Source organism: Anolis sagrei, chromosome 2 (genome assembly GCF_037176765.1).
Source record: "Anolis sagrei isolate rAnoSag1 chromosome 2, rAnoSag1.mat, whole genome shotgun sequence".
NCBI lineage: Eukaryota > Metazoa > Chordata > Lepidosauria > Squamata > Dactyloidae > Anolis > Anolis sagrei.
The window spans coordinates 14003041-14016098 of record NC_090022.1 but is presented as its reverse complement, the minus strand read 5'-3'; the positions used below and the strand labels follow the sequence as shown (position 1 = coordinate 14016098).

The following is a 13058-nucleotide window of genomic DNA, read 5'->3' as shown; positions in this document are numbered from 1 at the left end:
TTGGCCCAAATCTGTGGGGAGAGAATCCCTCTCTCTCTGCACAACAGCTTCCTGCAAAGGCAGGCTGAATGCTCAGGAGGAAGCCAGGGAAAGGGAACAATGCCCCATTCTGGCCCCACCCAGGCTGTCCTGGCCCCACCTGCAGTGAGTGCCCTGGCTCCAGGCGAGGAGGGGAAGGACTTGGGAGTTCTGGTTTCACAAGGCCTGGAGCCTGGGCCCAGCTGAGCAGCGAGAGGGAAGAAGGCACTCCGCCGGAAGGAAAGGCCAGGCAGGAAGCAGGAAGAGGAGGAGCCTGGCCCAGGCGGAGACGCAAGGGCGCTGCTGCTGCCCCCGGTGGCCGCCCCAGGCATTGCAGCCTCTCCCCTTCCAGAGAGAGAGAGACAGAGACAGAGACAGAGAGAGAGAGAGAGAGAGAAGCTGGTTTGGACCAAGGGAGGGAGTGGCCTTGTGGGCCTCCTCCAAGGGAAGAGACAGGGCTTCCCTTTGGGAATTATTCATTTATCCTATCAGGAGCAAACCAAGGGTACAGTTGTCATGTATTCAAGAAGCAAACAACAACAACAAAACCACAAAGTTTGCAAACTTGGCATTCTACTAAATGTCCTTTTCGTAGATCTACAGAGACACTCGCTGGAACACCCCAGCAAGCGAGAGTCCAAAAGTGGCAGGCCCAAACCCAGCACCTCAATTCATGGCTGATACCAGATGAGAGACTCCCCCCTGGGCACACAGAAGACTGGGCGACTTGGAAGGCGCTGAACAGACTGCGCTCCGGCACCACGAGATGCAGAGCCAACCTTCAGAAATGGGGCCACAGGGTGGAATCCTCAGAAAGAGATTTATTTATCGTGTCATCAGCTACCATACCATTGTATTACAGTTCTAACAGAGCAAAGCAAACACACAGATTAAAAAAAAAACAGATTTTGCAAACTTGGTAGTTGATTAAATGTCCTTTGACCAGAATCTGGCCATTTGGAGTGCCTCTGGGGTTGCCGCAAGAAGGTCCTCCATTGTGCATGTGGCAGGGCTCAGGGTGCATTGCAGCAGGTGGTCAGTGGTTTGCTCTTCTCCACACTCGTTTGTTGTGGATTCCACTTTGTGGCCCCATTTCTTAAGGTTGGCTCTGCATCTCGTGGTGCCAGAGCGCAGTCTGTTCAGCGCCTTCCAAGTCGCCCAGTCTTCTGTGTGCCCAGGGGGGAGTCTCTCATCTGGTATCACCCATGGATTGAGGTGCTGGGTTTGAGCCTGCCACTTTTGGACTCTCGCTTGCTGGGGTGTTCCAGCGAGTGTCTCTGTAGATCTAAGAAAACTATGTCTTGATTTAAGTCGTTGACGTGCTGGCTGATACCCAAACGGGATGAGCTGGAGATGTCTCTGCCTTGGTCCTTTCACTATTGGCTGCTACTTCCCGGCAGATGTCAAGTGGTGCAATACCGGCTAAGCAGTGTAATTTCTCCAGTGGTGTAGGGCGCAGACACCCCGTGATAATGCGGCATGTCTATTTAAGAGCCACATCCACTGTTTTAGTGTGGTGAGATGTGTTCCAGACTGGGCATGCATACTCAGCAGCAGAGTAGCATAGCACAAGGGCGGATGTCTTCACTGTGTCTGGTTGTGATCCCCAGGTTGTGCCAGTCAGCTTTCGTATGATATTGTTCTTAGCACCTACTTTTTGCTTGATATTAAGGCAGTGCTTCTTGTAGGTCAGAACACGGTCCAGAGTGACTCCCAAGTATTTGGGTGCGCTGCAATGCTCCAGTGGGATTCCTTCCCAGGTGATCCTCAGAACTCGGGATGCTTGTCTGTTCTTGAGATGAAAAGCACATGTCTGTGTTTTAGATGGATTAGGAATCAGCTGGTTTTCCCTGTAGTAGGCAGTAAGAGCACCTAGAGCTTCAGAGAGCTTCTCTTCAACCATCTCAAAGCTCCCTGCTTGAGCAGTAATGGCACGATCATCAGCATAGATGAAGCTAGATGGATGGATGGTATCCTTGAAGTGACTGGATTCACCTTGAAGGAGCTGCGGGTGGTGACGACCGACAGGGAGCTCTGGCATGGACTGGTCCATGAAGTCACGAAGAGTCGGAAACAACTGAACGAAGGAACAACAACAACAGTGTCTAGATCCAGGGAAGTCATGCTACCCTCTATTCTGCCTTGGTTAGACCACACCTGGAATACCGTGTCAAATTCTGGGCCCCGCAATTGAAGGGAGATGTCTCCAGAGACGGGACTAAAATGATCAAGAGTCTGCTATCCCTTTTCTGCCTTTGTCAGATCACACCTGGAATCACAATCTGTCCAATGTTTTTGTGCTTTATCTCTATATGTTATTTTATGTTTATGTTTTAATTTGGTTATGGTAGTCTATAGTTATATGTTATTGTCTTTCTTTTTTTTACATGTATGTATGACATTGAATGTTGCCTTTATAATGTTGGAAACTGCTTTGAGTTCCCTTAGCGGGAGGAAAACAGTATATAAATGTAGTAAATAAATACATTCTGGGCACCCCAATTGAAGGGAGATGTTGACTCTAAGCTGGAATGTGTCGACTAAAGAGGGCGACTAAAAGGATCAAGGGCCTGAAAAACACGCCCTATGAGGAATGGCTTAAAGAGAGGGGCATGTTTAGCCTACAGAAGAGAAGGCTGAGAGGAGACATGATGAGGACCATGGATAAATATGTGAGGGGAAGTCATAGGGAGGAGGAATCAAGCTTGTTTTCTGAAGCCCTGGAGACATGCAGAACAATGGCGCCAAACTACAGGAAATGAGATTCCACCTGAACACGAGGAAGAACTTCCTGACTGTGAGAGCTGTTCAGCAGTGGCACTCTCTCTCTGCCCCGGAGTGTGGTGGAAGCTCCTCCTTTGGAGGCTTTGAAAGAGAGGCTGGATGGCCATCTGTCTGACCAAAGCACAATAGGGAGGGCTATGACTTCCAAGGCATCGATAAAGAGCTGTAAATTAGCAGGGAAAGATTTCACTGTGTTTTCCGCTTTGGGTAATGCTTAGCACATTATCTCTCCTTCTGGACTCGAAATGGGATCACTTAAGACATCAAGGAAGGGAAGGGCGCAAAGAATCTAAACCTTGATACTCAGGAATAAAAACATGTTTTGGAAAGGCAAGGTGTAGTGAATTCCCTTCCAGTGAGGCTGAGAGAGGCCTTGGAAAATAGTAGGCTAAGTGGGTGGGGGTGCCAGTGTGTTTTCACCAAGGGTTTTTTTGGGATGACTGAATGAAGGGTTCCAACCTGCCAGAAGATTGTTTGAAAGTCTGCATCTCTAATTAACTAACTGTACAAAATAAAATCCCCCACTTGTTATATAAGGCATGTTTCAAACAAGCAGTTTTGTCAGCAAAACCAGAAATGTGGCATAAAACAGTCATTAAGACACACTGGATACCAAGATCAACCACAGACACATGAAGCAAGTATTTTCTGGCAACTGCTCTTTATTTACAGCAAGGCTCCCGTTTCTGCGGAGGATACGTTCCTGGTTGGATCGCAGTTAAATGAAATGGGGGATACAACCAAATATTAGAACAACTTTTATCAAACTTTTATTGTCTGCATATAACTTTTGTTCTTCTTTTTTTTTTTGTTTTGAAAATGAAAACAATTGGAAATGCTTGTGCCTGGTGTCTACTCAACAGATATTGCCAAGGGAAGCCTGTTCAACATTTGGGGAACAATAGGGTTTCTTTCCAGTATGGATTGTCTAGTGGACAATCAACTTTGAGCAAGGTTAAAACTATTTCCAACATTGGGAACATTCATAAGGGTTTCTCTTCAGTATGAATTCTTTGATGCCTCTTCAAGTGAACTCTCTGAGTGAAGCACTTGCCACACTGAGAACATTCATAGGGCTTCTCGCCAGTATGAATTCTTTCATGCTTCTTCAAGGTGTCTCTCTGAGTGAAGCACTTGCCACACTGAGAACATTCATAGGGCTTCTCGCCAGTATGAATTCTTTCATGCTTCTCCAAGTGAACTCTCCGATTGAAGCACTTGCCACACTGAGAACATTCATAGGGCTTCTCGCCAGTATGAATTATCTGATGCCTCTTCAAGCTGGCTCTCCGAGTGAAGCACTTGCCACACTGAGAACATTCATAGGGCTTGTCCCCAGTATGAATTATTTCATGATTCTTCAAGTTAAATCTCCGATTGAAGCACTTGCCACACTGAGAACATTCATAACGCTTCTCACCAGTATGAATTCTTTCATGAATCTTCAAGGTGGCTCTCAGATTGAAGCACTTGCCACACTGAGAACATTCATAGGGTTTCTCGCAAGTATGAATTCTTTCATGAATCTTCAAGGTGGCTCTCAGATTGAAGCACTTGCCACACTGAGAACATTCATAGGGCTTCTCACCAGTATGAATTCTTTCATGAATCTTCAAGCTGACTCTCCGAGTGAAGCGCTTGCCACACTGAGAGCATTTATAGTGTGGCTTTTGTCCAGTGTGACTTTGCTGGTGGCGTGCCAGGTGCCCTCTAGATTTGAAGTTATCCTTACTAGTAGCACATTTCGGCAGTTTCCTTCCTGTAGGAATGTTTTGGGATCTCTGTAAAGACTGCCTGTGATTCTTCCTTCTTTCTCCATCTTCAGGACATTCAGCATCTTTCTTTCTTGGGTTCAGAGCAGCAGACCCATCTGACACATTGTGGCATTTTCTCCCACACTTTGAGAACAAGGGCTTCCCCATGTCTGTGGAGGCATTGTTATCACCACCTATAACACTTTTGGTGTGTTTCCTCTCCGTCTCCACTAACTTCTTCGACTCCAGACCTCTGAGCTGGTATCTCCTCTTAGGAATGTTGGATGCTTCTGCTGGTGATGACTCCACCTGCTGAGGTATCTCCATCTTGTTCCAACACACCATTTCATCACCTGAAGAGAGAGAAAGAGGACAATTGTTTCTGTTCTGGCCACTGCCATAAAAATATAAAGTGCAGATTTGATAAATGTGCATTTAATGCTTGTCGGTCTGAATGATCTGAATGAAAGGAATGAATGAATGAAAGCTAATAATTTTGGAGACAGCATTCTGAAAATTTAGGTCTGCAATGACTAAGCTCTGTCATAACAGATTATAGTGACGTTGACAGTTCCCTTTGAGAGTAGTGGTGTATTCTCTTGAAACTCTGTTCTGCTCTTTAAAAATATTTGCTGATGAAGGGGTTAAAAATATTAATCGCTTTCATGGATGCCAGGGTGGCAAATCAGGAAAAAAAGTCTAATTGGAACTCTCTCAGTTTCGTTCTATTCCTCATGAATGATACTCTATCCCTTTCATGCCATGTCAGGATTTTTCTGTTATTTTTTCTTCTTCTCCACCAATAAGTCCTTTTTTACATTCACAAATGTACTTTTCACTTTTGCTTTGAGAAAATGTATGGTTGTTTTCTTGTTTTGGCCTCTAAAGGGACGTAATTTAAAGAGAAAGAGAGCAAACTTGGCTTCTGGGTTGTTGTAGGTTTTTTGGGCTATTCGAGCTATTGGCTTCTTTTACCGGTGACTACTCAGTGTTTTGTTCAACACCATTATTCTACAGTCATTATTCTACATTCAAACATTTTCCCCACCTGATGTGGGTATATTTCCATATTTAAAAAGGCATTTCTTTCACATGGTATGAGCTTTCATGAGGTTTATCTTCAAGACAATGTCTCTGATAATTTGACGAATTTGTTTTGTTCGTGTCGGGGACACGAGCCTCCTCAAATTAATGCCCTATGTTTTTGTTTTGCCCTTTTGTGCCACAAGAAATACCTAGACTTCCTGACTTCCTTGGAGCCCACAGAAGCCCCTTTCTCTCCCCCTTTGGACTCACGTCTTTCTTCACATGTCTTTGCCGTTAATGGTCCGTTTCCTTGGTTTACGAGTGGCACTGTCCCAGGCCCCTCCTCCAGCTCCTCCTCCAGCTCATGCTGAGACGCCTCCACCTTGGAAGAAATTGCCTCCCCCTCACCTGCAGACGAAGAGGGAGGAATTCCGTGCATGCTCAGGAGGCCTTTTTCCTGAACTGCCTCCTGCGTCTTTTCCCAACCCTGGCTTCCCTTTCTACCACTGGGACAAGTATGTAACTTACAGTACATGTAACTTACACAAGTACTGAGTAAACTTCATCCAGAATCCCAAAATCCAAAAATATTCCCCAAATCCAAACTTCGGCACATGGCTAACTAAACCTTGCTTAGTGTATTTTTTTATTATTATTTCAGAGGACCCTTTTTTGGAATCCTTGGGTCCTGCAGCATGACGCCATGGTCAACGTCTGCAGGAGATTGGTCACAGAATCGAACTGGAAGATCTAGCAATTCCTAAGGAGAACATCTGAATTAAATTCACACACAATACAGTCTGCAAAAGTGGAGGGCCAGCAGTATTTATATTAGTGCTCTTTGCTTTTCTGACTTCTTTCTCCCTCTCCTCTCAATTTCTAAAAATGGCAGGTTATGGGTATGAGCTGCCCTTACCAAATGCCTGGGCACTTCCGCCCTCCTCTGCCTCCTGTAGAACTTGCCAGAAGGTGGTCTGTTGGTCTGCCTGTTGGTCAACTCTGTGCAAAAAGACTCTGCAGTCCAGCAGACCCTGGAAATGCAAGACATGCCCACCAAGGCAACTGTCAGGCCCTCCTGCATGTGCAACAACATTGACAGACATCTGCCCTAAATCTACCGTGTAGATGCATCATCAAGCGAGCTAATGCTCCTATTGCATGCTCTATCTAGAGCAGGAGTCTTCAAACTTTGTAAACAGAGGGTCAGGTCACAGTTCCTCAAACTGTTGGAGGGCCAGATTATAATTTGGGGAAAAAAAGAATGAATTCCTATGCACACAGCACATATCTTATTTGTAGTGCAAAAAACACTTAAAAATAAAACAAAAATTAAAATGAAGAACAATTCTAACAAATATAAGCGTATTAGTATTTCAGTGGGAAGAGTGGGCCGCTTTTGGATGAGATAGGATTGTTGCTGTGTGTTTTCAAGTTGTTTCAGACTTAGGGTGACCCTGAGCGAGGGCCGGGTAAACAACCTTGGAGGGCCTTAGTTTGAGGACCCCTGATCTAGAGCATGCACAATTTTAAGAAGCCTTGTCTAATCCAAACCCCATTCTGCCATGCAAGAATACACAATCAAATCTCTCCCAACAGATGGCCACCCAGCCTCTGCTTCAATAGCCCTTGGAGCCTCACCTGCCACTTGGTGGAATTGGCCTCTTGCTGTCTCTTGAGGAGGAAGTCCTCTGCCAGGGCCACAGCCTGGGAACAGGTCTCTGGCCCTGCGCCTCGGAGCCATCCTTGCAGGTCTTGGGGAAGACTGACCAGGAATTGCTCCAGGACCAGCAGCTCCAGGATCTCCTCCTTGCTGCGTCTCTCCGGCTTCAGCCAACGACTGCAAAGCTCCTGGACTTGGCTGTAAACCTTTCGCGGATCCTCCACCTCTTGGCAGCAGAACTGCCGAAAATGCTGGCGATGCAGCTCTGTTCTCAGGGCCTCCGCTCTCAAGATGGCCGCCTTCACTTTCCCATAGTCCTCTCTGTCGCTGGTTTCCAGGCTCCGATAGGCCTGCTCTGCTTCTCCGCTCAATGCGGGCAACAGCCGGGCCGCCCACTCTTCCTTTGGTCACCGACAGGCTTTGGCCACTTGCTCGAAGGAGGCCAGGAAGGCCTTGGCATCTTCCCAAGGCATTTCCTCTGCCGGTGGAAGGCTTCTCCATGCCGAGGAAGGTGACTGGAGGGTTTTCAGGAACTCCTGCCATTGGGTTTCCCAGCGCTGCTGCATCCTTTGAACTAGAAGCCCGTTGCCTTCTTTGCATGTTGGCCCCTCAGTTATGGGTGTTCCTTGTTCCAGCTGCAGACTTGCGGGATTTGGCTCCTCCATCCCCTACCTCTCTTCAAGCCAGACTGCAGATCTAGAAAAAAAGTCACTAGCGTTACTTCCAGGAAAATACCTTGAACAACAGAGTCGCCCGACTTTGTATTCCTGAGCGGAACAGGGAGTTTCTTCCTGAATTAAAAATGATTTATTTATTTATTTATTTATTTATTTATTTACAGTATTTATATTCTGCTCTTCTCACTCCACAGGGGACTCAGGGCAGAATCCATGGCAAACATTAAATGCCATAGACACACAACATATATAGACAGACACACAGAGTCTATTTAACTTTCCAGCTTTCATGATAATAATAATAATAATAATAATAATAATAATAATAATAATAGTAATCTTCATTTATACCCAGCCACATCTCCCCAGTGGGGACTTGGAGCGGCTTACATGGGGCCAAACTCAGACTACATATTACAGCAGAATAAAACCAAAAACATAAAGAACAAACAACATCATCAAAATTACATAGAAGGAAAAAAAACATTCCAATAAACATAGTCAGTCATGAGGGTATTCTGGCCACCAGGAGAGTTGTTGCTTCACTGTCCCAGTTTTAACAAACAGTTTAATTAAAACAGCACTTACTTACTGGCTGTTTTTATAGTCCAAAAGATAAAACACAGCACGCAGCTACAGAATAAACAAAAACTGATAGCAAAAATAACTTCGTAGTTAAAATGATCCAGTCCAATGCTCAAAGGCCGAGAGTTCAATAAACAAAGTCCAGGAATCAAGTGTCTAGACTGTAGTCAAAAGCCAGTCCAAAGGTGAAAGGGTTCCAAGATTAAAGGAGACAAGTCAGGATACCGAAAAATCCAACAGACCTGGGGAAAAACCAGCAGCATCCACCACCAAAATACAACAGATACTTTTCTCCCAAAGATCAGTCCCAAGGTTAGCTCCTTAAATTCAGTAACACCCAGCTGTAACCTATCCCCTGCATGCCTCCACCCTTAATTACTTTTACCTGTAAACTGTTACTTACAAACTACTCAGCCCCTTAGAACCAAGACTAACATTAACACTTCCATCACCAACTGCCAGGTCTACCACCACCAACTATGGAACATATGACATTATGGATGATGGACGTTACACTTCACCCACAAGCAGAGACCACTGTGACCACCACCAAGGATGTATCTGGACTAAATTTGGCACATGGACCCAACCCCATGGCCTACAGAAAGTACTGGAGGAGTTTGGTAGTGGGTTTGACCCTAGATGATGGGAGTTATAGTTCTCCCATACGAAAGTGAACCTCACCAATCATGGACTTGAACCTAACTTGGCACATAGACCCATCATGATCAAGTCTTAACTCCTGATGCAGTTTGGAGACAATGAAAGGTGATGATGGGAGTTGTAGTTTACCCACACCCATTTGTCAACGAAAGTCAAAATTGACACTGCAATACAACCTCGCCTGAGCTCTGAGAGTGCAGCACTTTCCGAATGAAGCAGAGTGTTTGAGGACTGGGACATCCGTAGGGAGACCAAGGTGCTTGTTTATAAAGCTACTAGCTATCCCCTGCCACGTGCTGCTGTGGCCCAGTTTGTTGATCTGAAAAATAAAGTAATGAAAAAGTGTTGGTTTCTAATATATGTAATTTCTTTATGCTTGTGGGTAAACGGTATTTCTTGCTGTTTCTTTGTCAGTGTTTATGTGGAGAGTGTCTGGTTTGCCTCCTCTGGACCATGCAACATATCACTGTCCTTTAAGGGTCCCTTTCAAATCTCTCTGTGTGTGAATAATACCTATCTATCTATCTATCTATGGCTGGATGGCTCTTTGTCAGGAGGACTTTGATTACGTTTTCTTGCCCTGATGAAGGGAGTTGGACTGGATGGCCTTAAGTATTTTCTGTTGGTCATGGGGGTTCTGTGTTGGAAGTTTCCCCCAATTCTGTTGTTTGTGGGGTTCAGAATACTCTTTGATTATAGGTGAACTGTGACTACAACTCCCAAATGTCAAGGTCTATTTTCCCCGAACTCCATCTATGTCCACATTTGGGCGTATTGAGTGTCTGTGCCAAGTTTGGTCCAGATCCATCATTGTTTGAGTCCGCAGTACTCTCTGGGTGTAGGTGAAATACAACTCCCAAACTCAAGGTCAATGCCCACCAAACCCTTCCAGTATTTTCAGTTGGTCATGGGAGTTCTGTGTGCCAAGTTTGTTCAATTCCATCGTTGATGGAGTTCAGAATGCTCTTTGATTATAGGTGAACTATAAATCCCAGCAACTACACTCCCAAATGACAAAAGGGTTGCCAAAGACCACCAGAAAACACAGTATTTTCCGTTGGTCATGGAAGTTCTGTGTGGGAAGTTTGGCCAAGTCTATTGTTGGTGGGGCTCAGAATGCTCTTTGATTGTAGGTGAACTATAAATCTCAATGACAACTCCCAAATATCAAGATCTACTTTGCCCAAATTCCATCTGTGTTCAAATTTGGGCATATGGAGTATTTGTGCCAAGTTTGGTCTAGGCCCTTCATTGTTTCCAATATTTTCTGTTGGTCATGGCAGTCCTGTGTGCCAGGTTTGATTCAATTCCATCGTTGATGGAGTTCAGAATGCTCCTTGATTATAGGTGAACTATAAATCCCAGCAACTACAACTCCCAAATGACAAAATCATAATTTTTTGAGTGATGGTCACGCCTTGTGTTGTCAGACGTTTTGTTGCCAAATTTGGTGTGATTTCGTTCATTGGTTCTTTTGTTTTTAAGGTACTCATTATGCACAGAGCATTTATATATATATATATATATATATATATATATATATAATTTAACTTTAACTCCTGATGCAGTTTGTGGGCAATGACAGGGGATGATGAAGGTGGTAATTTACCCATATTCTTATGCATTTCCTAGTAAATTTATAATAAACTGCACTGCAAAATAAATGCAAAATATTCAAATGTTTACCATCACAAAAGACCTAACCTGGCATTGAGAGGCACCTAAGCTAATGCTATACAGAAAGCTGAATTTGCAAAGAGAGAGGCAAGACCCAGCAAGAGTGAGTGTCCAAATTGAATGAAGCGAGGCCTAGAAGAGAACCCCCTTGGCCCAAATCCATGGGAAGAGAATCCCTCTCTCTCTGCATAACAGCTTCCTGCAAAGGCAGGCTGAATGCTCAGGAGGAAGCCAGGGAAAGGGAACAATGCCCCACTCTGGGCCCCCCCAGGCTGTCCTGGCCCCACCTGCAGTGAGTGCCCTGGCTCCAGGCGAGGAGGGGAAGAACTGGAGAGTTCTGGTTTCACAAGGCCTGGAGCCTGGGCCCAGCTGAGCAGCGAGAGGGAAGAAGGCACTCCGCCGGAAGGAAAGGCCAGGCAGGAAGCAGGAAGAGGAGGAGCTTGGCCCAGGCGGAGCCGCAAGGGCGCTGCTGCTGCCCCCGGTGGCCGCCTCAGGCATTGCAGCCTCTCCCCTTCCAGAGAGAGAGACAGAGACAGAGAGGGAGAAGCTGGTTTGGACCAAGGGAAGGAGTGGCCTTGTATTGCAGTTGTATTGCATTTTTTAACAAACAAACAAACACACCAACCAAGAGACTCCCTCCTGCAATGCAGTCACGTGCACAATGGAGGACCTTCTCAGAGCAACACCAGAGGCACTCCAAGTGGCCGGCAACTGGTTATTTTATTTATCGTGTCATCAGCAACCATTGTATTACAATTCTAACAGAGCAAAACAAACACACAGATTAAAAAGAAAAAGGAGGGGAAAAAAAAACAGATTTTGTAAATTTGGTATTTGGTTAAATGTCCTTTGACCAGTATCTAGCCACTTGGAGTGCCTCTGGGGTTGCCGCAAGAAGGTCCTCCATTGTGCATGTGGCAGGGCTCCGGGTGCATTGCAGCAGGTGGTCAGTGGTTTGCTCTTCTCCGCACTCGCATGCCGAGGATTCCACCCTGTAACCCCATTTCTTAAGATTGGCTCTGCATCTTGTGGTGCCGGAGCGCAGTCTGTTCAGCGCCTTCCAAGTCGCCCAGTCTTCTGTGTGCCCGGGGGGGGGGGGGGAGTCTCTCATCTGGTATCAGCCATGAATTGAGGTGCTGGGTTTGGGCCTGCCACTTTTGGACTCTCGCTTGCTGGGGTGTTCCAGTGAGTGTCTCTGTAGATCTAAGAAAAGGACATTTAATACGTGGGGTTGCCTTTGAAGACGGCTCGGAAGCTCCAGCTAGTCCAACGCTCGGCAGCCATGATACTAACAGGAGCGGAGCGCAGGGAGCATACAACTCCTCTGCTGCACCAGCTCCACTGGCTGCCGATTTGCTACCGGGCTCAATTCAAAGTGCTGGCGTTGGCCTATAAAGCCCTAAACGGTTCTGGCCCAAGTTACCTATCCGAACGTATCTCTGCCTATCAGCCCGCCAGGACCCTAAGATCTTCTGGGGAGGCCCTGCTCTCTATCCCGCCTGCTTCACAGGTGCGGCTGGCGGGGACGAGAGACAGGGCCTTTTCTGTGGTGGCCCCTCGGCTGTGGAACGCCCTTCCTATGGAGGTAAGATCAGCCCCCTCGCTAATGGTGTTCCGAAGAAGATTAAAAACTTGGATGTTTGAACGGGCATCCGGTTAAACAGTGCAATGAATGTGACGATTACAGGAATGGAAATTTGGACGACGGATTGGATCACGACTCTAGTTATGAGATGCATTGTGTTGTCTATTGTTGTGTCAATATTGTATATTATGCTTTTATGGTTTTAAATTGTATATCGTTGATTGATTCTTATCCTTGTTGTAAACCGCGTTGAGTCGCCTGTTGGGCTGAGAAACTGCGGTATACAAGTAAAGTAAATAAAATCTTGACAGACTAGAGAGATGGGCCAAAACTAACAAAATGAAGTTCAACAGTGACAAATGCAAGATACTCCACTTTGGCAGAAAAAATGAAATGCAAAGATACAGAATGGGGGACGCCTGGCTCGAGAGCAGTACGTGTGAAAAGGATCTTGGAGTCCTCGTGGACAACAAGTTAAACATGAGCCAACAATGTGATGTGGCGGCAAAAAAAGCCAATGGGATTTTGGCCTGCATCAATAGGAGCATAGTGTCTAGATCTAGGGAAGTCATGCTACCCCTCTATTCTGCTTTGGTTAGACCACATCTGGAATATTGTGTCCAATTCTG

The 13058-nt window shown here is 45.8% G+C and overlaps 1 protein-coding gene and 1 pseudogene across 1 annotated transcript; both read right to left on the bottom strand.

Moving 5' to 3' along the window:
• Positions 1-3643: 3643 nt before the first annotated feature.
• On the bottom strand, positions 3644-6117 carry LOC137096100 (zinc finger protein 300-like). Its single transcript, XM_067464090.1, has 3 exons — positions 6111-6117; positions 5853-5990; positions 3644-4909 (listed from the first exon to the last, which is right to left on the bottom strand). The coding sequence occupies exons 1-3, from the start codon at positions 6115-6117 to the stop codon at positions 3786-3788; spliced, it is 1269 nt and encodes a 422-aa protein (XP_067320191.1). The 3' UTR covers positions 3644-3785.
• A 358-nt stretch (positions 6118-6475) lies between these two features.
• On the bottom strand, positions 6476-7923 carry LOC137096098 (SCAN domain-containing protein 3-like; annotated as a pseudogene).
• Between the last annotated feature and the right edge of the window lie 5135 nt (positions 7924-13058).